Below are 23,250 nucleotides of genomic sequence, written 5' to 3' on the forward strand. Positions count from 1 at the left end.
ACTGAGCACAGCGTTGTCGACGCTCCTCCACGTCGTGCCCGTGTCAGAGCCTCGTCCCTTTCTGCAGCCGAGTGACATGCCCTCGTGGGCCGGGGCTGCTCCTTGGTCCTTGGCCCCCGGATTGTTCCTGCTCTCTGGCTGCTCCAGCTGTTGTGAAAGCCACCTGGTGTTGCTTGAGGGGTGGTCCCGGGGGCTACCGTTTGAGTCTCAGGTGGACCATGGCCACGCTCACGCCATCCTTTGGTCACGGAGCCCCTCTTGCCTGAAAGACCCCCCTTCCACGTGCAGTTCAGGGGCAGCTACCTGCCCACCCGCTCAGCCTGGAGCAGGAGACCCCAGCCTGGCCCGTCTCTGGGGGGCAGGTTGGGGGTTCCTTACCCTCTTCTGTCTCAGGACAGCCCGATTGGGTCAGTCACCCCTGTCCACTAGAGGAGCTGAGGTCCCAGCTCTGGGGCAGGCGGGCTGTGGGTCATCGGTGAGCCCCTTCCCCTCAGGACCTCAGCTGCCTGCTGGGAAGTAAGTGTTGGGGGCCCTGGGTCCCCCCACCCCAGGGCGGTGACGGCATCTCCACATGGGCCTTGCAGAACCAGCTGCTGACGAAAGGCATGGTGATCCTGCGAGACAAGATCCGCTTCTACGAGGGTGAGTGTGGTGGTCTTGGGGCCGGGAGCGGGTGCCGGCTGCTTGAGGGCGTGGCTCCTGGGCACCCTGGCTTCACCTGGGCTCCACCTAGGGCTCTGGGAAGGTGGGGTGGCCCTCCCGGGCGAGGAGGCTCAGAGGGGTAGGAGCAATGCCTCGAGGGCAGCGGGGCCCAGATCTGATCTTGGGAAGGGACCTTGATGGGGCCCTGGAGGGCCAAGGAATGTCGGGGAGAAAGCCTCTGCTTCACCTCACTGCCCACGAGGCTCTCTGGCCCCCAGGAACCCCGTCCCAGCAGCCTGGGAGAACCCCCATCAGGATCCTTGAGGACCAGAGGGGGAGTGGTCTAGACCCGGGACATGGCAGAGCAGGGAGCCCCCAGCCAGAGGAGCAGCTGACCTGGGCTCCCGGCCGAGGTTTGGGGCCCTGTGAGGCCTCTCGGTCATTGTACCCATTTCATAGCTGGGAACAGGGCAGCAGTGGCCCTCAATTCATCCAGAACCACAGTGTTTTAAGAGGTGGAGGTGGGATTGGAACCCAGGGCATCCGGGTCCAGAGTGTATCCCCTTTGCCCTTCTAGGGACCGGGCCAGGAGTCACAGCTGGCCTCTCTGCCCACGGCGGCCCTCAGCGAGGAGAGGGAGGCGCCTGACCGGGCCCAGAGCTCTGGAAGGACAGGCCAGGTCCCAGAAACCTTGGGTTCCCCATGTTTGTGGGCTGGAGGGTGATAAATGTAGTGTGTTTGCCTCCTGGTAGGGGTGACTTGGCATAGAGATAAATCGAGTTATGCAGAGAACCCAGCTCAGGCTGATTATGTGCTGTTGCAGGCCTGCTGTGTGCCCCGCCCCGTGCGGGGCAGGCCTCTCTGTGCCAGACCCAAGCCCCACACGGGTGCTGGACTCATCCCAGCAGCTTCCATCACCCAACTCCTGGATCGCCTGACAGACCCATGCAGAAGTTTCCATCGTTGTAGCCACTGAACGCTGGGGACACTGAGGCACAGGGGGGCTGAGTCACTCGCCCGGGCTACACGACCCCTCCCTGGCAGCCCGGCACCCGAATCTGTACTCTTCTCTCTGCTGCTCCAGGTTCCCCCTTGCATCCTTACTGACCCTGGAAAGCAAGGGCCTTAGCCCATTTCACAGAGATGGAGACCAAGGCCTGGGGCACTCAGCATTAACTCAGAGCTGTGTCCTCTGTCCCTTCTGCACCAGCTCTGCCTCTGTCGGGTGGAAGCGGCCAAGGCAGGAGCCTGAGAAGGGCCGTGAGAACCACAGACGTGGGGACAAGAGGCACAGGCCATTGGGGATCTGGGCAGGCTTCCTGGAGGAGGTGGCACCTGAGCCGGCAGGAGGATTTGCTGGCGGAGGGGCCCTCCCATTCCCCTCTCCTGACTCGGCACATTCCAGCAATGCCTGCCCTCCCACCAGCTCCGGCCCAAGGGAGCTGGGCCCTTTGGAGAAGAGGTGCTTTGTGCAGTTTGGTGGAGTCTTGCCCATGATGGCCGTGGCCACCAGGCCACCCAGCAGGGAGCACTAACGCCATCCAACCTCCCCTGGCCTTGGGGACCGGCACAGAGCCCCAGGCTGGGGGCCAGAGGGCCCGGCCTCCAATCCCCAGCCAGCCACAGACACGTCGTTTCCCTCTGTCCCCACCTCGGTGGGGGTCAGACAGGCTCCATCAGTGTGCTCACTACAGGTCAGGCCCCGGGGGGCCTCTGGGGAGCTGGAGGTGGACCTGGGCCCTGCCTGGCAAGGGCTCACAGCCCAGCTGGGCACACAGATGTGGAGCAGACAGCGACAGTCCAGTGTGATCGGTGTCAGGAGGAAGGGAGGCCCTGGGGAAGAGAGGGTTGGCTCCACCTGGCAGTCAGGAAGGGCTGCATGGAGTCAGGCCTTGAAATGTGGTCTTTTCAGGAGGACATGTGGCCTCCTCCAGCCCACGCAGTGGGGACAGGGGCCAGCCACACCCCGAGAGGCAGCCTTGGGAGCCCACCCCACCACTGCCTTCTACCCCAGTTTAAGTCCCAAAGCCTGCTCCCTGTGGCCAGCCACGTCCTCAGCCCATGCCTCTGCTGGGAGGCAGGCGGCCCCACGCGGGGCAGCCCCAGGACCTTGCCACCTGCCCACTCCAGCCTCCAGTGAGGCCTTGAACGTTGCTCCTGAGCAGACTGATTCCTGGAAATGTGGGAAGCCCCGAGGGGCCGTGAAATGGCATCTCTCTCTAGGGAACCCATTGAAGGTGACAGTTCTAAGGACTCCGCTGCAGCCGGGTCATTTCTCAGCAGGCAGACCCTCGGGGTCTCTGAGGGGGACCCGAGGGGCTCGTGTAGGGTCCAGGCCTTGGGCTTGGCCTTGTCCTGCAGGAGTCCCGGCTTGTTAGAGGTCAGGCCACCCACCTCCACTGCAGTGACCCTCATGCGCTCACCTCTGAGCCCCTGCGGTGGTGGCCCTTCCAGCTGCCCTGGGGTCACTGCTGTCCCCGGGGTCTCGCTGCCTCAGGCTGAGACCTGAGCTGAGGTCAGCCCGGCCCATCTCTGTCTCCGGGGCCTGCATGATCAAACCAAAGGAAGGCAAACAGGCTGACCAAACCCCCATCCCAGAACCGGCTCAAGGGCTATCCAACCCCTGGGCAGTCCTGATCCTGCCAGGTTGGTTGCGAACCACAGAGGCCCACCGTCAGCGTCAGGCTAACAGCGAGCGACTGCTACATGGCAGCGCTCAGCCTACTGAGTGTGGACACGCGGATCATGCCCATTTCGCAGAGGACCACACTGAGGCTTGGGCTGATGGGGGCCCCCCAGGGCCGGGCTTTAATGCCACGTGCCTGCCTCACGGCTGACAACCCCAGCGCCCCCGCCCCCAGTCCCCGGGCAGCAGAGCGCCCAGCCAAGAGACGGCTGAGCCTCCTGACCCCTGGTCTGCGTGCAGCTCTGCTCCGGCTCGTGCTCGGTTTTACAAGATCTCCTTTTCCCCTGCGTTTCCGCCAGACGCCGGGCTGGCGCACGCCCAGAGCCACCCCACGGCCGCCCGGGAACTGAGCCGCCTTTCTTCTCGCCGGCGACGGCGGGGACCTCAAGGGACCTTTGTGTGCAGGCCAAGCTCCTTAGGGGGTGGGCACCCACCGTCCTGGGTTCCAGGCAGCCCGCTGTGGAGCCCCGGGGGAAGACCGGGAGCTGGCCACCAGGCAGACGGGTCATATGCAGAGACCCCCTCCTCCCCACGGTCACCCTCCCCCCGCCAAGCTGCCCTCTCCGAGCCTGGCATCTCCACAGACTGGGGGACTTCACAGGTTGGGGGGGCACCCCAGAACGCAGGGAAAGGGAACTTAAAAGGCAAGGGCCCTTCACCAACCTGGTTCCCAGGGAAACCTCCAGGAGCCAGGCATGGGTGGTGTGGTCTGGGAGGCTGGCCAACCTGCAATCTGCAGCCCTGGCCACTTGGCTCCCAGGGACACCGACCCACCACGCCCGTGTGTCCCCAGCCGACAGCTGGTCTGGCTTCCTGCTGGGGGTCCCGGCCAGCAGCAGAGGCCTCAGCGAGACACCCCAGCGGCCTGCTCGTCCTGAGCCGGCAGCCTTCACCCCGGCTCTCCGCTCATTCCAGGCAGAAGGGCTAAGGGTTCAGCACTTGGCATTTCCTGGGGATGCCCAGAGCCAGCGCAGGGGCACCTCAAAATGTCCCTCCCCTGAGGGTGAGGGGAGGGCGGATCCAGCTGGATCCATCCATCTCAGGGACTCTCCCCTGAGAGTCTGTCCACCTGTGGCTGGCGTCGCTCCTTCCCGTTGTCCAAACGCCTGCTTCCAACACGTCTGCCTCCGTCTGCCGAGGGTGTCAGGGCACCAGGCAAACCCTCGGCTAGCACCTCCTCCAGGAAGCCCTCCCTGCCTGACTCCCTCCTGCCTGGGACGGGTTTCAGCTGTTGAAGGCCGTCATCCTGGCTCCCCAGGGCTTACCCTAGGCAGCTCCAGGTGGTGGGGACGCGGGCCCTGGAGGGAGAGACGCTCTCTGAAGCCCAGCTCTTCATCTGCCTGGTGGGGTCACTCCCCACCCCCACTGCTCCCAGCCCCGATCGCTGCTGTCTGTCAACGTGGTGGGACTTGGGCAGTTAGGGGCTTAGCTGGGTCCCTGGTGCCAGGCCTGGCACAGTGTAGGTGCCTTGCCAGTGTCTGCTGGGGGAGACAGAGAGACAGGGTGCTGGGGGGCAGTGGATGAGACGAGCGTGTGAGTGGAGCACCCGGGGGCTTGTGTGTGGTGCAAACAGGAACACACGCACACACCCATACGCTCTCTGCCCCAGGCCCTGCTTTGTCTGGCTTCCTTCCATCAGCTCTGGGAGAAGAGTATTAACAGCCCCCGCCCCCGGCCACCGGCACCTCACAGCTTGCAAATTTTAGTTCCCCAACCAGGGATCAAACCCACACCCCCTGCAGTGGAGCACAGAGCCCCATGCCCTGGGCTACAGGGCACCCCCTACCCCAAGCCCCATTGTTTTTGTGGGGAAACTGAGGCACCGGGAGGAGAAGCAGGGGGTCCCCGCTCTATCGCCCTGGCGGGGGTGGGGCGGGGGGGACCTCCAGAGCCCTGCGTCAGCTCCGGGACCGTGCCCTCCCCCGGGTGCGAGGAGGTGATGCGTGACCTGGGAAGACAGGAAGCGTCTGCCGGCGCCCTTGGGGTGGTGATGACGGTCCCTGTGCCCACAGGACAGAAGCTGCTGGACTCGCTGGCGGAGACCTGGGACTTCTTCTTCAGCGACGTGCTGCCCACCCTGCAGGCGGTCTTCTACCCCGTGCAGGTGAGCGGCCGGGACCTGGAGGTGGGCGCGCCTCCGCTCTCCGTGGGCCGCCTGCGCCTGCGCACGCCGCCTCCTCCCGAGATGGACGGAAGGCAGCCGCCTCCCCAGGACCCCAGGAAGACCTGCGCAATGCTCAGTATCCCACACGAAGGAGGGTCTCTGTGTGTGACGGTCACCCCTCCCTCTTCCGAGGAAGCCACGTGGGGCCCTCTCTCCTCGGAACAAGGGTCGTCTGGGGAGGAGAGCAGGGTGGACGGGGGCCTGGGGGTCAGCGGGTCCGTCCCAGTGTCTTGGGGGGTCTCGGTGACAGCGGCGGCCGCGTGTCTGCAGGGCAAGGAGCCGTCGGTGCGCCAGCTGGCCCTGCTGCACTTTCGGAACACCATCACCCTGGGCGTGAAGCTGGAGGACGCGCTGGCCCGGGCCCACGCCCGTGTGCCCCCCGCCATCGTGCAGATGCTGCTGGTGCTGCAGGTGGGTGGGGCCTCGGGCGCCGGGGCAGGCTCCCTGGGGACAGAGCCTGGTTCTTGTCCATGTGAGACCCACCAAGCAGGGACCCTCGGGAAGAACCTGGGAGGGAGAGGAAGCTGCCGGGGCAGAGGAGGAGGCCAGCCTGGGACCCCGCGGGGAGCCGGGGTGTGCGGACGGAGTGTCCCCGTGGTTGGGCCCCAACGTGCCCCCATCCGGCGGGGGGGCTGGGGGCCACCACCTCCCACTCCCCACAGCAATTCCAGACCTTCCTGTTGGACCTTTCTTCAAACCACCACACCCTGTGGTGAGCACAGCACCCTAGAGTGAGCCAGCTTACCTCACTGTCACAGCTCGGGGGGAGCACCATCAACCACCCCACCTCAGGCTCACAGGGAAGAGTCCTTGCTCGCCGGAGGCGGACAGGCTCCAAACCCAGTTCACTGTCCTGAACCCACACGTGCATGTGCGAGTCCTCCTAAATTAGGGTCTGTGAGGCTGGTCAGTGGGGAGACCCAGGGCAGCTGGTTGAAGATTGCAGGGCAGGAAGGGGCTAGTGAACCTTGAGGGCTGAAGGGTCCAGGGGCTACTCCCAGTGGGAGCTGGTTGTCCTGGCAGTGAAGCAGGGTGCCAGGCCTGCAGTTGGGATTTCAGAGGGATTTAGGTCCAACCCGGCTGGGTTTCTGTTGATGGGTGGGGCTGTTGATCCAAGGGGACGACAGAGGATGAGATGGTTGGATGGCATCACCTAACTGGATGGACATGAGTTTGAGCAAGCTCCGGGAGTTGGTGATGGATAGGGAAGCCTGGCATGCTGCAGTCTGTGGGATCGCAGAGTCGGACACGACTGAGTGACTGAACTGAACTGGCTGGGTTGCCCCGGGTGGGTGAGGGGCAGGGAACAGCTGGAGGGACTTTGCATCTCAGCCTGTCTCCTCATCTGTGTGATGGAGTAGGACCACCTCCCTGGGGGCAAGTTCAAGGATGATGGGAAGAAACTGGTGCCGAGTCCTCCGTGGTGCTTGTTCTTGGGGGCAGGAAGTGACGACGCTGGGATTTCTAGCCGAGGAATAAGGTGTCACCTTGATCCCAGGCTTCCCTAGTGGCTCAGTTGGTAAAGAATCTGCTTGCAATGCAGGAGACCCAGGTTCGATCCCTGGGTTGGGAAGATCCCCTGGAGAAGGAAATGGCAACCCACTCCAGTATTCTTGCCTGGAGAATCCCATGGACAAAGGAGCCAGGCTGGCAGTCGTCCGTGGGATCACAAAGAGTCAGACGTGACTGTGGGACTAACCTTTGCTTTTTTTTTTTTAATCCCAGGAGAGCTTTCCTGGTGGCTCTGACGGTAAAGAGGTCTGCCTGCAGTGCGGGAGACCCGGGTTCAATCCCTGGGTTGGAAAGATCCCCTGGAGAAGGAGATGGCAACCCACTCCAGTTTTCTTGCCTGGAGAATCCCATGGATGGAGCAGCCTGGTGGGCTACCGTCCACGGGGTGGTAAAGAGTCGGACACGACTGAGTGCCTTCACTTCGATCCCAGGAGCAGCCCCGGGGTGGGGGCCGGGCCAGGGCAGTGCTGACCCCTGGTGGTCCCTGTTGCCTCGTGCAGCTTCTGGGCTTGGGCCCGTTTTCCCCCAGCGTCGTCCTGCCCTGCCTGGCTGCCATCCGCACACCAGCCTCGGCCCTTTGCCCTTGTCTTGGCCTCCACTTTGCATGGCCTTGTCCCAGCCCCGCGGTGAACCTGACCCCAGTTTTCAAGCCCCAGATGGACCTGGTCAGCGTGTGTTGAGGGCCTACTGTGTTCTCCAAGTGCACCGAGTTCCCCAGCCTACTGAGTTCCACCTGCGGAGTCATAGTTCCTTTTCACGGGGTCCTGGAAGCTGAATAGCAGTCGTGTCCAACTCTGCAACCCCACAGACTGTAGCCCGCCAGGCTCCTCTGTCCATGGGGATTCTCCAGGCAAGAATACTGGAGTGAGTTGCCATACCCTTCTCCAGGGGATCTTCCTAACCCAGGGATTGAACCCAGGTCTCCCACATGGCAGCAGATTCTTTACCATCTGAGCCACCGGGGAAGAAGCCCTGCATCTGAGCTCACCCAAATAACGCAGCCCCGGGGCCCCGTTTCCTCACTGTGCAGAGGGGAGCAGAGACCAGGCTTCATAAACAAGTCCTGGGAATGAAAGGACATACGGTTTGTGCAACGGCCAGCATAGCTCATCAGTAACATCCTCACTCATGGTGCTGTGGTTGGGGGGGCGGGGACAATTCCTCCATGTTCATCTGGATGACTTCCGGGGGCATCCATAGGGCTTCCCAGGTGGCTCAGTGGTGAAGAATCCACCTGCCAATGCAGGTTCCATCCCTGAGTCGGGACTGTAGCCTGCCAGGCTCCTCTGTCCATGGAGTCGCAGAGAGTCAGACAGGACTGAGCGCACGTCACTCTGGGGTCTGTAATAAGACGTTCCTTCTTTCATTTCTTCGTTTTGTCTGTTTATTTGTGGGAGTTTGTTTGTTTGCTTTGGGTTGGGTTTTTGCCGGGGTCCAGCCTCGGCTGATCCAGGGTATTCGAAGGAGAAACGGCATTGGCGACCTATTTATTTAAATATTCATCAAAGATATAAAGAGTAATAGAATGAGGATAGCTCAGTGAGGAAATTCAGTGGAGAAAAGAGGCTGAAATAAAGATAGCTCAGTAGGAAAATTCAGTGAAGAAAAGAGGCTGAATAAAATTACAAAGCAGGGAATTTACGTCACCTACGAAGGCCGCAGGCGTCCTCCCGTTCTCCCGAAGGAGAGGAGACACTAAGGCCTCCCCGGTCGGATCTTAGAAGCCCAGGCAAAATTAGTAGGCTTGACGAGCTTCCCCACCTCAGAGGAAAAATTCAGCCAGAAGGTGATAGAAAGAACGACATGGGGAGACCAAGTTTCGGTGAACAAGGCCCGCACTTTATTTTCCAAAGTAGTTTTTATACCTTAAGTTATGCATAGAGGATGGAGAAGGCAATGGCACCCCACTCCAGTACTCTTGCCTGGAAAATCCCATGGATGGAGGGGCCTGTTGGGCTGCAGTCCATGGGGTCGCTAAGAGTCAGGCACGACTCAGCGACTTCCCTTTCACTTTTCACTTTCATGCATTGGAGAAGGAAATGGCAACCCACTCCAGTGTTCTTGCTTGGAAAATCCCAGGGACAGAGGAGCCTAGTGGGCTGCCGTCTATGGGGTCGCACAGAGTCGGACACGACTGAAGCGACTTAGCATGCATAGAGGATAATGGGGGAAGGGGTAGAGTCATGGAGTAAGCCAGGCTTTCTTCCTGCAAACTTATCATATGCAAAAGTTTAGGTGATTTGCATCATCTTCTGGCCCGGAGGCCTGTTAACATTTTAAGACCCTTTCTTCAGAAAACTTATTTTTCTCTAAAGGTGATTAGGCAGGCGCCACCCTCCAAAAGCATTAAAGTTGCATTCCTATAGGGCAAAGGTGTGGTGGGCTACAACAAGAAAAAGAATTAACTCAAGGGTCCCAGGTTACAAACATTAAAGCTACTACTTACACCAATTCTATTAATCAATACACTGCCAGGGACACAGCAGGTAAGGGATATGGAGACTTAGCAGCAAACATTGGCCCAACAAGTGAAAAACCCTTCAATACAATTTCTAATCAATCTTTTAACTTCTCAAAGGACTCTGTATTTAGACAGTTTAGAACATCTCATGCCTCTCACAGTTGGGAGGCTCTGAGCAATCACTTGTGGCTGGAAAAACCTTTTCAGGCAGGCTAGAGGACTTCCAAAGGAGTTTGTAGGTTGAAACACTATCACACCCAGGAACTTTATTAACTGGAGCTGTAAGTTAACTCTTTTTTTCAGAGAGAGGTAGTGGGGGACAGCCCCCTGTAAAGTCAGAGGTGTAGGTGAGAGCACAAAGCGGAAAGTAGGCAGACTCTGGTTTTGGGGGTAGATGCTCGAGAATTTCCAGGGGGACTCCTGAGGCTCGATCCCGCCTTTGCGTATGCCAAGCCTCCTTCCTCATGACCTTTGCCACTGGCTCCTGGCAGTGATAGAATTCCAGTTGAGCTATTCCAGATCCTGAAAGATGATGCTGTGAAAGTGCTGCACTCAATATGCAATATGCCGGGAGATGGCTCCCGGCAGGTTTTGGCATGCAGAACCTTAGTTCCCCAACCAAGGATTGAACCCATGCCTCCTGCCTTGAAAGCAGAGTCTTAACCACCGGACCCACTCGGGAAGTCCTCCCCTCTTTCATTTCTGATATTAGTCATTTTTATCTTCTCTTTTCTTCTTCAGTAGCTTGGCTAGAGGCTTGTGGATTTTATTGATCTTTTCAAAGCTTTTGGGTTTGTTGGTTTTCTCTACCCATTTTTGTTTTCCGTTTCACTGACTTCTGCTCTATTTCTTTTTCCCTGCTTACCTTGGATTGAGCTTGTGCTTTTGTTTCTAGTTTCCTAAGGTGGAAGCTTAGACAGTCGATTTTAGACTTTTTTTATTTTCTAATGTATCCATTCAGTACTTTAAATTTCCCTCTAAGCACTGCTTTTGATGCAGCCCGTAAATTTGGATGTTAGGTTTTCACTTAATGCAAAATATCTAAAAATAGGTCTTGAGGTTTCTTCTTTGACCCGCGTGTTAATTAGAAGTGAGCTGTTTAATCTCTGTGTATTTGGAGATTATCGGTTATTCTGTTTCTGGTTTAGTTCTTCTGTGGTCTGAGAGTAGACGTTGATTTCTGTCCTTACAAATGTGTCGAGGTGTGTTTCATGGCCTGGAGTATGGTCTGTTTTAGAGAATGCCCCATGTGAGCTTGAGAAGAATGTGGATTCTGCTGTTGGACAAAGTTGTCCGTAGACATCGATTGTATCGGCTGGTTGACGGTGGTGCTGAGTCTGTCCGCGTCCTTCCTGGGTTTCTGTGCTGGGTCTGTTTCCGACCCCGGGGCGGAGTCTCTAGCTGTGGGCTCTCTGCTTCTCCTTGCAGCCCCACCACTTTTGGCCTCCGTAGTCTCCTGTTCTGTTGTTAGGTGTGTTCACATTAGAGACTGTTGTATCAACTTGGAGAATCAACCTCTTTATTGTTAGTTCGGGATCTGCCTTATTCCTGCCCAAGTTCTTTGGCCTGAAGTCGGTCCTGTCTGAAATTGGCTTTCCCTGCCAAGGTCGGTGAGCTGTGATCTGTTAACACGTTTTATCTCCTTTGTTCCCTCCCAGATTCTTGTCTGCATGTCTTTATCCTTTAAGTGGCTTTCTCATAGGCAGCATAGAGCTGTATTCTGTTCCTGTTTTAAACCATCATTTAATGTTAACCTGGGTGTGTCCTGTTTCTTAACTGCTGGCAGTCCTTTGAGAATGATCCATTCATTCGGAAACAACCTTGATTAAGCTCACTAAATCCTGCTGTGTGCCCAGCCCTCTGCCGGGGCTCACAGCTGTGGGCAAGACCAAGGCTGTCCCTTGGGCAGCCTCAATGCTCAGGCCTTGGTTCCAATGAAATGGGAGCAGGTGGAGAGCCCTTTAAAGCTCCGAGTGAGGGGACGTGTTGGGAGGAGCTGGACAGGACCTGGCAGCGTGGGAGGGGGATGGATGGTGCTATCAGATGGGCAGGGCTTGACCCCCCAGCTGGGATGCGGACCTGGACCAGGGCCCCGCCCCTGGGGGCAGCCTTGCCTGCCTGCAGTGCTCCCCGGGACAAGTGGGTGAGATAGGGGGCCCTGGCGATGAGCTTGGCCCAGTGACTGCCCAGAGCCTCTGGGAAGCCAGCTCACAGAAGGGGATACACAGCTGTCCGGGTGGGGGTTCAGGGTACCTGTCCTGATTTAGCCTCAGAGCCTTTTCCATGGACATCTCAGCCTCCCAGCCACACCAGCTGCTGTGTGCAGCGGGCCCCCACGAGGGCGTTGAAGCAGGAAGTGGCTCAGAGGTTCCAACTGGAGAGACGCCTGGAAAGGGAGGGTGCAGTGGCTCCTACCATGGGGGCCAGGACCGGAGAGAGGGGGTGGGTCGGGCCGTTCGTGGTGGCCTCTGAGCTGCGCCCGGCTCGGCTGGGAGTGACAGGCTGACCAGTGACCTTCCTGCCCTCTCCCTCTCGCAGGGGGTGCACGAGTCCCGGGGCGTGACGAAGGACTACCTGCGCCTGGAGACGCTGATCCAGAAGGTGGTGTCGCCCTACCTGGGCACCTACGGCCTCTACTCTGGCGAGGGGGCCTTCACACACTCCTGCATCCTGGGTAGGGGTCGCCTGGGCCTGGGGTGGAGGGCGGGGTGGCCCCTGGCCCCATCCACACCTCTGCCTGGGAACCCCAGCCTCTGGTGAAAGGCCAGACCGAATCAGAGGTGTAGATGTAGCAGGTCTGCCCCAAGTACCCACTGGCCGTGGGGCATGCAGGTCACTGGGCACACGGGGGGTCACCTGGGGGTCCCTCCTTTAAGGGCTGCCCTGATGGGCAGACAGCATAGTGGTGTTGCCGTGGCTCCTCTGAGAGCCCCCCAGAGGCCCCTGGATTCCCCACAGAAGTCACGTCCATGCTCAGTCCTGGGGTCGGGGTTTCACGAGGACCCAGCACGTGCAATGGCCCAGAGCCCAAGAAATGCAGGCTTATTTGGGGGCTCCCGGGGGTGTGGAGGGATTACGGGGTGGGCGTGCCTGGGCGTCCTGGGCCCCTTGGTTCAGTCAGCAGTGTCAGCTGAGCACCTGCTGGGTGCCAGCTTCTGCTGTTGGTCCTGGGGTTCGGGGGGACCACACCCACTGTCAAGGGTTCTTGCCACCAGGGGACGCAGACAAGTGAGTAAACCATCCCCAGATGAGTGCCCAAGGTGACCCCTGCCAGGTGACATGAACTGACCCACGCCATGGGTGAGGCGCTCAGGGAAGGCCAGGCCGGGGGCTCAAGGGCAGGGAGGACCAGGCCTGGGATGAGGTAGGTCCAGAGGGCCCATCCACCTGCAGGTCTGAAACCTGCCCAGCGGCATGCCTCCGCTCAGGTGGGCCCCAGCAGCTGGAGGAAAATTTTGAGCCGCCCCAGCTCCTGCGGCCCTGGACCCCGAGACCCCTGCCAGGCCAGGAAGGAGCCTGTCTCCCGTGGTCCGGGAATGGCCCCTGGGCCGCTGGCCACGCTCAGCCCTGCCACCTGGTGGTCGCTATGTGGAACCGCAGGTCCTGAGCTGGGGAGCCTGAGCCCCGCCCCCATGGCCGTCCTCTCCCCGGGGTTAAGAATAAACCCCAGCCCTGCCCTCATCCTCTGCCCCATTTCAGTTTTTGCCGTTGCCTGAGCTGTGGCCCCCCAAAAGGGTTTCTAGTCTCCCCCCAACACACACACACACACACACAGTAGGACCGCAGCTCTGAGAGTCGGGGCTCTGTCCGCCTGGGTAGGTGCTGGCGTGTAGCAAGTGCTTGGACCTGGTGACTTCCTGCGGGTTGGGACGAGGAGGCCCGTGCACGTGTGCAAACGTTTGGGCGATTCCGTCGAGCCCCCGCCCCGTCCAGGCTGAGGGGGGCGGCCCCAGGAGAGGAGGAGGGGACCCCGGGGACACCCCCGCCCCCAGGATGGCCACAGGTCCGCGGGGCGGGGCCCGACTCCCCTCCCTGGAGCGGAGCCTGGTGCAGAGCCGGGCGCGGTGGGTGCGGGAGCCGGGGCTGCCCCGCGCCTGGCCGGCCATGCCTGATAACGCTCCCTCCGCCGGTCTCTCCGCAGAGAAGCACTACCTGCGGCGCTCCCGCTCCGGGGACGTCCTGGCCAAGAACCCGGTGGTGCGCTCCAAGAGCTACAACACGCCGCTGCTGAACCCCGTGGCGGAGCACGAGGCCGAGGGCGCGGCGGCGGGCGGCGCGGGCGTCCGGCGGCACTCGGTCTCCGAGATGACGTCCTGCCCCGAGCCCCAGGGCTTCGCCGACACGCCCGGCCCGGGGCCCGCTGGGGCCTTCGGCACCTCCCCGTCGTCGCCCCCGTCGGGGCCCTGCGCCAACAGACTGTACCCGCCGGCCCAGCCCCCCAAGCCCGGCCCGGGCGCGGCCCGCGGCTCCCCGGCCTCCTCCAGCCCCGAGAACCTGGTCGACCAGATCCTGGAGTCGGTCGACTCGGATTCGGAGGGGATCTTCATTGACTTTGGCCGGGGCGGGGGCTCGGGCACGTCCGAGTTTGATGGGGCGGGGGGTCGGCAGAGCGTCGTGTGACTCCAGCCTCGCGATTCTACCGAACCCGCGTGTGTGTGCAGTGCGTGAGCGCGAGCGTTTTCTACTCTCCTATCTGGATCCCTGTCGACGTCGGCCACTTTGGCATTCCTGTCTTTGTCAGAAAGACTGTTGCCAGATTCCCCCACCCACCCCCGGCACCTTTGTTCTGGGGCGTTGGGGGCCCATCAGGTGCCTGGCAGCCTTGTGTGCGTGTCTAGGCATGGCCCGCACCCCAGCCCTCCAGCATCCACACCACGGAGACTGTGAACCCCTCAGCTTGGCCAGGCCCCTGGAGCGACGCCAGGGTGGGTGGCTGACCCACCTTCCCTCTGTCACTCGCCTGGGGCCACAGCGAGACCACCTGTGCGCCACTCTGCCTCAGACCCTCCGAGCAGCCTGCCCTTGCTCTGCCCAGGGGGGCCGTGGGCAGGGGTTGGGTGGAATAAAACCTGTCTACCTGGCTCCTGAGCTGTGTCTGTGATGCCAGGCTCCGCGGACATCCCTACAGGGTCTTCAGCCCCAGGCCGGTCACCAGCTCACCAGGGCCTCCCCTTCCTGTTCCTGGAGGTCAGCTCTGAGCCGCTGGATGGGGACCTTCTGGCCGGGGGTCGGGGCAGACCGTGACCCATTCCAAGGGCTCCCCTCCCATGGAGTCAGTTTTTGGTTGGACGTGAGGGCTGGGTGACGTATGAGCAGACAACAGGATGGACCCAGGGCGGGTGAGCCGGTGTGATGGGTACTGCCACATGGATGCCTGGTGGCAAGTGTCAGCCTCTGGGGGTCTGCACGCGGAGCTGTCGGTGCGGACGAGTGTCTTCTGGTGGGAGACACAGGCCAGGAGCCCCTGCTCCAGCCCAGGGTGGGGTGCCCAGGGGGCGGCTGTGCAGGAGCTCAGCTTTGCGGTCTGATCTGGGGATGTTCTGACCACACAGGGCCTTGTGACCGCTCCAGCACTGAGAAGGTCCCGGGGAGAAGTGGCTAAGGGAGCAGCCTTGGGAAGCAGGCTTGGGAGATGGGGCCAGGAGCCTGTGCCTGGTCCGAGAACAAGGATGTAGCCACTCAGCTCGGCTGGTGGGGCTGAGATAGCTGAAGCAGCCCGCTCGGCTCCCAGCTCCAGTATGGAACCCCAGCCTGGGCCTGGGACCTGCTTGGGATGGAGCGAGTGCATTATGGCACCGGTTCCCTCTAAACTGAAGGACCAGGCGGAGGGCGGTGGTCGAGGTGGGGAGCTGGCTGCCTGCGCTCTGCCCGCAGTGGGGAGGGCCCCTCAGGCCCTGTTCTGCCCTCATGTCCCCAGCGCTGGAGATCTGAGCACCCCAGGCCCATCTGATCCCTGGGGGCTCTGACACTGGCTGGCACATGGCCCCACGATCAGGCGTGAACTTCGTAGGAGCCTCTGAGCTCTTTGACAGGTTGCTCCACCCTGGGAGGAAGGGCGCCCCCAGACACCTGCCAGATGCGCCTCCGCGGCAGTAGGAAAACGGAATCCCAGCGGGTGTAGGTGCTGAACCCAGGTCCCACAGCAGCTCTGGGGCATTCAGGTGGGGCCTCCAACCTGGGCTGCCCCCAAGCCCCCCATTAAGGGGCAGGCTGCCAAGGTGGGCCTTTAGCGTATCCATGTTTTATACCCAACCTTGTTCAGAAAAAGTTTAAAGTGCTCTGCATCAAAGTGTCTTGCTATGGATTGGTAAATTATGAATGAAAACTCAGGACCAGGGAACTCAGATTCGAAGACCAGGTATTCCTGGTGCCTCTAGATCCACAGAACTATCAGAGAGAGACATGTGGGCCTTGGTCCAAGGTGAAACCCAGGTGTCCCCTCCGAGAACCAAACCCGGCACCCAAGGTCGCACCACTGACCATGTCTCACTTTGGCCTTCAGGGAGCTCAGGCCAGGCTCCAGGCTAGCTGTGGCCAAGGCCGGCCTGTAGCCCTGTGTCTGCTCCATCACCTGCCCACCTCCCACCCCTGAGCCATGGTCTCCTCTCCCACCCCTCCCCTGCCACCCATTTCCCCACTGATTCACAACACTGGTCAGTCTGAAATTCAGACCTGAAAACAGGAACTGTGGAATCAGAAGCTTACATGTGGTTGTCTTAGAGAGCAGAGTGGAGAGACACAGTGGAAAACCTATTAATATAGCTGCCTGGAGCCCGAGAGATGCTTCATGAGCTCTTGGGAAATCCTCCTGCCGAAATAAGTTCATCATTAACTTATCTCCCCATGAGAAGGCAGCCCCGTGCAGCAGGAAGGCTCCTACCCTGTTCCCACTGAGCCCTCGGCCACAGCTCAGTGCCCAGCACGTGCTGGTTCCCTTGTTAACTGAAGGTTGATTAGCACGGACCCTTATTCAGTGGATCATCTGTCTGCATCTCCAGGGCTGGGGTTCGAGAGACCAGCTCACTATTTTTGTGTTTTGTTAGTTGGTTGGTTGTAGGTTTTCCAGGGGACCCTCCTGACCACGCTCCCCTTTGCTCTCAGATGCAGAGTCTCAGACTGGCCCACACCTGCTGATGCTGGATCTGCGTTTCAGCCAGATCCTGGGGGTCCGCGTGCTGTGAGCTACACCCAATACCAGCTGCGCTCGGGTTCTGAGCACACAGAAGGCCCACATTTCCCAGTCCCCTTGGGGCTGGGTGGTGTGCTGTGACCAGGTCTGCCCAGCCAGTTCTGAGCAAAGGGACCCTTTGGCACTGGATCTTTTCATTGCCAGGCAGAGATCCTCCAGAGCTCTCCTTTTCTCTGCGTGGAGATTGGCAGTATCCAGATGAGGCTGCTAGAGTAGGCCGGTTCTCAGGGGGCTGTGGATGGGCAGCATGCGTGAGAAGTAGACCCAGGTTGGTGTAAGCCCCTGAGACCGGGGATGTTTGTTACTGCAGCATACCTGGCGTGACTAACTGATACACTCCTCTTACCCAAACACTCTAGAGGAAGGTGGTCTGTGGGTAGAGAGAAGGCTGACACTGGGTGACGGCATTTTATATATTTACGTGTGTTGCATACCCCTCGTGGGCAGAGCCAGGACCCAGGGTTCTGATCCTGAATCGGTCATGACCTTGCTATGTCATATTGGGCCGAGATTCCCGATCTGCAGTGCGGGTCTTTCCAGATGTAATATCCTGTGACTGGCGATGTTTTTCTGCTCGTCTGTGCACTGTGGACACACGCAGAACAGGGGCTGTAGATGATGAACCCCGAGTTACCAAGCACCCTTCATGAAGAAGCTCTGTGCAGTTGACAGGCTGTGCAGCCCAGCAAACACTTAATGGGTTTTGACCTGAAGGTGATAATGGATGAATGAACTGATGGTTTCAGCCCCAAGACCCCTTCTCATTGATGAATGTGTTTGCAGAGAGCTCAGAATTGCTTTAACAGGCTGCAAAAAGCTATAAAAATGTAAAGTGTCATCAACATCATCACAAAAATATTTCTCATGCTGACATTACTCTTTTCACCGTGGGAATTTATGTCAGCCTGTGTTGGGCATGGGAGGAGGGACAGGGTAGTCTGAAATAGGAGGGTGCAGAGCCAGGCAGGGCTCTTATTTGCAAGCCACGGAAGCAGATTCTTGCATATTACACAGAGGAGTTTGTTAAAGGATGTTGGGAGCTCCTAGAGATGTTGGGGCTTCCCATGCAGCACAGTGGTAAAGAACCCACCCGCCAATGCAGGAGACGCAAGAGACACGGGTTTAATTCCTGGGTCAGGAAGATCCCTTGGAGTAGGAAATGGCAACCCCTCCAATATTCTTACAGGGAGAATCCCACGGACAGAGGAGCCTGGCGGGCTACAGTCCATGGGGTTGCAATGAGTTGGACTTGACTAAACGACCAAGTGCAGGCACACAGTTGTCAGGAGGTGGGGAGGGCCAAGCTAGAGGCTTTCTTTCCAGGAACAGTGCGTCAAACCATCGCAAATGACAGGCCTGGTGGAAAAGCTGCCACTACTGTGGCCACTGCACAGGGATGCTCACACCCCATAGAGATGCTCCCATTGCACAGGGAGGCTGCTAAGGCACAAGGGATGCTCCTATCACAGGGAGATGTTCCTACCACTCAGAGATGCTTCCACCACTCAGAGATGCTCCTACCACTCAGAGATGCTCCTACCACACAGAGATGCTCCTACCACACAGAAATGCTCCTACCACTCAGAGATGCTCCTACCGCACAGAGATGCTCCTACCACTCAGAGATGCTCCTACCGCACAGAGATGCTCCTACCACTCAGAGATGCTCCTACCACTCAGAGATGCTTCCACCACACAGAGATGCTCCTACCACTCAGAGATGCTCCTACTGCACAGAGATGCTCCTACCACACAGAGATGCTCCTACCGCTCAGAGATGCTCCTTCCACACAGATGCTTCTACCACTCAGAGATGCTCCCAAGGCAGGAGATAGATGGGCCCTAGGCTGAACAGCTGGAGTTCGTCCCCTGTGGACAGATACTCCAAGATGAGGAGGAGCTGAGCCCTGCCCAGATGAAAGACCTCGTATTTCTCATTCTCGAGGTCAAGGAGACATTCCCAACTATACATGCCCAGGAAGGCTTCTTGGAGGTCAAAAGGAAGCGCTGTCAACCTACTCATAGTCTTCTTCGCTAGAATCTGTCTTGGCCAAGAGATGTGTGTGCAGACAGGGGAGGACACTGGGATAAGCCGAATAAACGGAACCAAGCGAAGGAGGTACTTCCAGCTACCACGAGGGCGCTGCTCTCTCTCTGAGCCCACCATGTGTCTATCCACACGCACTCTTCTAACAAACGCTTCACTTCTTTCACTATTCTCCATTTCTTTGTGGAAACCCATTTTCTGCAAAGCCATACGGGCAGGTCCTGGCCACCGGTCTAGTGGCCAGGATTCAGTGTTCTCACTGCTGCGGCCTGACTCCAATCTCTGGCCAGAAGCTAAAATCCTGCTTCAAGTGGCTGCAGGCTGAAGCTTCCCCCCCAGAAATCACTCCCACTATATGGAAGTGCTCTCACCACATAACAATGTACCAGTTATCCTGGGCCAAACCCACAACTGTCACCAGCACCAATAGCAATCATGTCCCAGGTACTTAACCTTGTATCCACTGCAAGCCCCCTCCTCCCTGCCCCCTGCCCCCGCTGAACATCTGAGGCTTCCCTTTCCCATAAAACACTGCAGGGCCGCCTTCTTTCTCATGGTGTAGGTCACAACGGTGGAGTCTAGTCAATGTCAGGGTCCTGGTTGCAAAGGACTCTGGGTAAACCCCTAGGTCTGGCCACCTCGGGTGGAGAGACTAATACGGTGGGGAGTCTGCACACAGCAAAGTCATTTGAAAGGTGCAGAGTGTCAGAGGACACAACCAGCCTTCCACCCTGACACCAAAAAGGCATCAGGATGAGACCTGCTCAGTTGTAAATCAAAAGGGTTTCGAGACTTGGGTCCAAACAGCGGCAGCAGACACCAGGGGGCGTGTGCTGAGTGTGCAGTCACTGCTAACAACCAAACGCATTTGCTTAAAATTTGGACCGGGGCACACGACAGGAGGGCAGGCAGTCGGGAAACCTTGCTTGGGTTCCTGGCTGGGCTGCACGGCAGCAAATAAAGCCCTTCACCTCACTGGTCTGTGCCCATAAAGGGGAGGGTTGGAACACGAACTCCTAGACGCCTTTTGGCTCGACTTGGGTATCACGCCCGAGCCCACACTTGGTGGGGAAATTTTGGTTTCATGGTTTTAGTAGGATTCAAAGCAGAACACATCTCGGCTCAAGCAGCTGGCAGGGAGAGTTAAATTTGGGAAAAAAACAAACGAGAAGCCCAGGACCACTGACGAGGGGTCTTTCTTTCCTCCTTCCTTTCAAGCTCCCATCCCCCAGCACTTATTAACGTGGAATTTGCGGCTCAGGGGAAAAGCAACTCTCCAACTTCATAAACATTTGTACAGAGCAAATTTAATAAAGCTGGGAATAATACCATTCAGATGTAATTCCTTCATTTTGCATTATTATTCGTTCTTTTCTATCGCAAAGCATTTGAAATGCAAGGAGTCATTGTTACAGCTACAAAAGGGAATGACTAACTGGTGGGTGACTGATTAGACGTGCTTGGGGAAAAAAACAGAAGAAAGAACCAAAAAGGGAGCCGATGTGGGTCTCACAGTTTCTTTCTACTTCTTGCCTTTTATTATGAATGGCGGGACACACCTGCATTCTTTTCCCAGAATCATTCTGTATGACTGCTTTACTGTGTATGTTTTAATATCACTAAGCTGTGGTTGTGGAATTTGTATGAGATTTTCACAAAACACAGAAGCGAGGAGGGCAGCATTCCCCCCGACACATCTTAATACCATGAAATTACATTGCTAGTCATAGACCAGCGGGGAAGGGGAGAGGGGTGTTTTCTCTTACTTCTGTCCAAAGTCGCTTTTTGAACCAGAAAATTGTCCCAGTTTCATGAGACTGATCTTACCTTGATAATAAAAGATGCTTATATTCCACAAAAGGCAACATAACCACTAGCTGAAACCCTTCAAGCATGTAAGTCATGGGGCATCTCCTCCATTTCCTTGCCATGTTTTGAGAGGGAAGAAGAGTTTTGACCTAGAAATAGGCCCCCTTCCCGATCCATCCAGGGGCTCATATGTGCACATGACTTAGAGGGCAGGCAGCACCATGGACCCCTCTGTCTTCTCACCTCCAAAGTCCTTTGGGAGCAAGGAGGGTACAAATAACAACATGCAGGTGTTTCCCTGCTGACTCAGACGGTAAAGATTCCACCTGCAATGCAGGAGACCCCGGTTCAATTCCTGGGTCAGGAAGATCCCCTGGGGAAGGGATAGGCTACCCACTCCAGTATTCTTGCCTGGAGAATCCCCACGGATAGAGGAGCCTGGCGGGCTACAGTCCACGGGGTCACACAGAGTCGGACACGACCGAGCGACTTAACACTTTCACTTTTAGGGGTGTGAGAGGTGAACAAGCCCGCATGCCAGGATGGTCACAGATTCTTTGCACAGAAAAAGGCAGCTGCTTGGGGGACAATAGAAACTGTTGTCATTCATTCATTCATATTGAGAACAGTGACTACCATGTGCTGGACACAGGACTGGACACTTGGAGATACTGCAGTCAGCAAACAGCCTCATAATGCTGGCCCGCCTCGGAAAGGTGACAGCTGAAGTTTAGAGCCAAGCACTGGTTCCCATTAATATTAAACCGTATTCACTTATTTCACACTTACGGTTAGCACGACTGGCATGAAGCTTTATATTTATTGGTTTGTCTGTGCTGGTTCTTAACCGCAGCACGTGGGGTCGTCGCCCCACGCAGGGTCTTTTAGCTGTGACATGCAAACTCTTAGTGGTGGCATGTGGGATCTAGTTCCCTGATCAGGGATGGAACCTGGGCCCCCTGCATTGGGAGCTTCTTAGCCACTGGGACCCCCAGGGAAGTCCCTAAGCTGTCCTGACCTTGGGGAGGATAAAGTTTTGGTCTGTCTAACCCCCTTCCTATCCCTGGAATGGTCGTGTATCTCGGGCTCAGACACCCAGGTCTTCCCTGGGTTTTGTTCTGCTAGCACTATAAGGAGAGAAACTCTTTGCAATTTGGTTAAAAAGCATAACAATGTTTTATCAGAGGATACTTTTGGTCATAAGAATTAGAGAGTCCAAACTAGTTTGAACAATAAGAAAATCTATTGATGCCCAAGGAAGTGTGGGCCTCAGCCAGGTTTGATCCAGGGGCTCTACAGAGTCACCAAGAACCCAGGTCCCTGCCATCTCTGCTTTATCCCAAGCCTAGATCTCTTTGCGGTCCCAGGATGGCTGCTTGCTATCCCAGGAGCACCATGCTTCTTCATCTAGGGTCGGGGAGAGGGAAAGACAGAGCAGGAATTGTTTCTTCCTCAAACTTCCAGGCAAAGTCCAGCCCATCCCACCAACTGGAGTGTCCTGAACTGCTCGCTGTACCCTGGTGAAGGCACATGTGATTGGACTCTGCACCAGTCTGTGGCAGAGGGTGATACCACATGTGGCCTCTGCAGTCAGATGCCCCTGCACCTTAGAAATGGGGAGGGTCAATACACCCGATTGTCTTGGCGGCTGGACACTGGCCACTGGGGGCCACAGAGCCCCCTACACGCAACCGCAGAGCTGCCAGCAGCCACACCACCTTCCGTGCATGGCAGCCTGGGACTGTGCCCCCCCCCCACCCCTGAGAGGAGGAGGGGAAGAGGGGGCAGGACAGCGTCTCAGGAAGGACCACCCGAGCTGCTGTGTTGATACCAGGGAAGGGGGCAAGTACAGAACCAAGACATGGGTCAGGAGGCTGCTGCCCTGGGCCACGTGAGAGATGCTGGCGGCCTGGGCCACTTGGACCAGTGTGGGTGGAGAGAAGTGGTGGCGTTGTGACACGTCTTCAAGGAAGAGCTATCGGGGCTCATCCTAGGACCACACGTGGAGGGTGAGGGAACAAGGGGAGCCCAGGATGCGCCCTCGGTTTGGAAGGGGCTGGTGGAGAAGGAGGTGGGACACCCAGGAGAGGAGTCCAGGTGGACGTGTGGGGCTTGAGCTGCCTTCGAAGTTCTGCACGTGAAGACGTCACGTGGGCATCCAGAAACAGGAGTCGGGATTCAGGAGAGTTAGCTGGTGATCATCATTTAGTTGGTGATAGGCTGTTTTGAAAGCAGGAGGCTGGGGAGTGGGTAGAGATGAAAAGAAATGCATACTCAGCCCTGAGAGGGCACTGACCTTCAGAAACCAGGGAGACTGGCGGGGAGGCGGTGGAGACAGAGCTGCAGCCAGAAAGGTGGGCGACAGACACCCGGCCTGATAGAAAGATCCACCTTTAGAAGGTCGCTCCTGAACTGCTCTCTGGATGAGAGTCGAAAGCGTTAGGCACTCAGTTGTGTCCGACTCTGCGACCCCATGGACTGGAGCCCACCAGGCTCCTCTATCCACAGAATTCTCCAGACAAGAATACTGGAGTTGTCATGCCCTTCTACAGGGATCTTTCCCACCCAGGGGTTAGAACTCGGGTCCAGGCAGATTCTTGACTGTCTGAGCCACCAGGGAAGCCCTCTGGATTCGAATGCAATCCTATCAGAAGACCAATCCTCCCCTTGCCTGGGGCCCCGGACTCTTCAGTGGCACCTCCAGGGCTAAGGGGCCTTTCCTGAGTATATGACACCCCAA

The 23,250-nt window shown here is 58.0% G+C and overlaps 1 protein-coding gene across 5 annotated transcripts in view; it reads left to right on the forward strand.

The window, feature by feature from the left end:
• PRR5 (proline rich 5) overlaps nucleotides 1-14,553 on the forward strand; it is a 53,008-nt gene extending 38,455 nt beyond the window's left edge. For 2 of the 5 annotated variants that reach the window (XM_024992321.2, XM_059886798.1), the window contains 5 exons: nucleotides 552-642; nucleotides 5,341-5,432; nucleotides 5,763-5,903; nucleotides 12,004-12,139; nucleotides 13,607-14,546. In XM_024992321.2, coding sequence (XP_024848089.1) covers nucleotides 552-642; nucleotides 5,341-5,432; nucleotides 5,763-5,903; nucleotides 12,004-12,139; nucleotides 13,607-14,085 — 939 coding nt within the window. In that variant the 3' untranslated portion in view covers nucleotides 14,086-14,546. Of the gene's footprint in view, nucleotides 1-551; nucleotides 643-1,219; nucleotides 1,322-5,340; nucleotides 5,433-5,762; nucleotides 5,904-12,003; nucleotides 12,140-13,606 lie in introns of all 5 variants that reach the window. The other 3 variants (XM_024992322.2, XM_024992323.2, NM_001101305.1) reach the window with 3 other exon arrangements.
• Nucleotides 14,554-23,250: the final 8,697 nt, after the last annotated feature.

The sequence above is a fragment of the Bos taurus genome, chromosome 5 (genome assembly GCF_002263795.3).
Source record: "Bos taurus isolate L1 Dominette 01449 registration number 42190680 breed Hereford chromosome 5, ARS-UCD2.0, whole genome shotgun sequence".
NCBI classification, from domain to species: Eukaryota; Metazoa; Chordata; class Mammalia; order Artiodactyla; family Bovidae; genus Bos; species Bos taurus.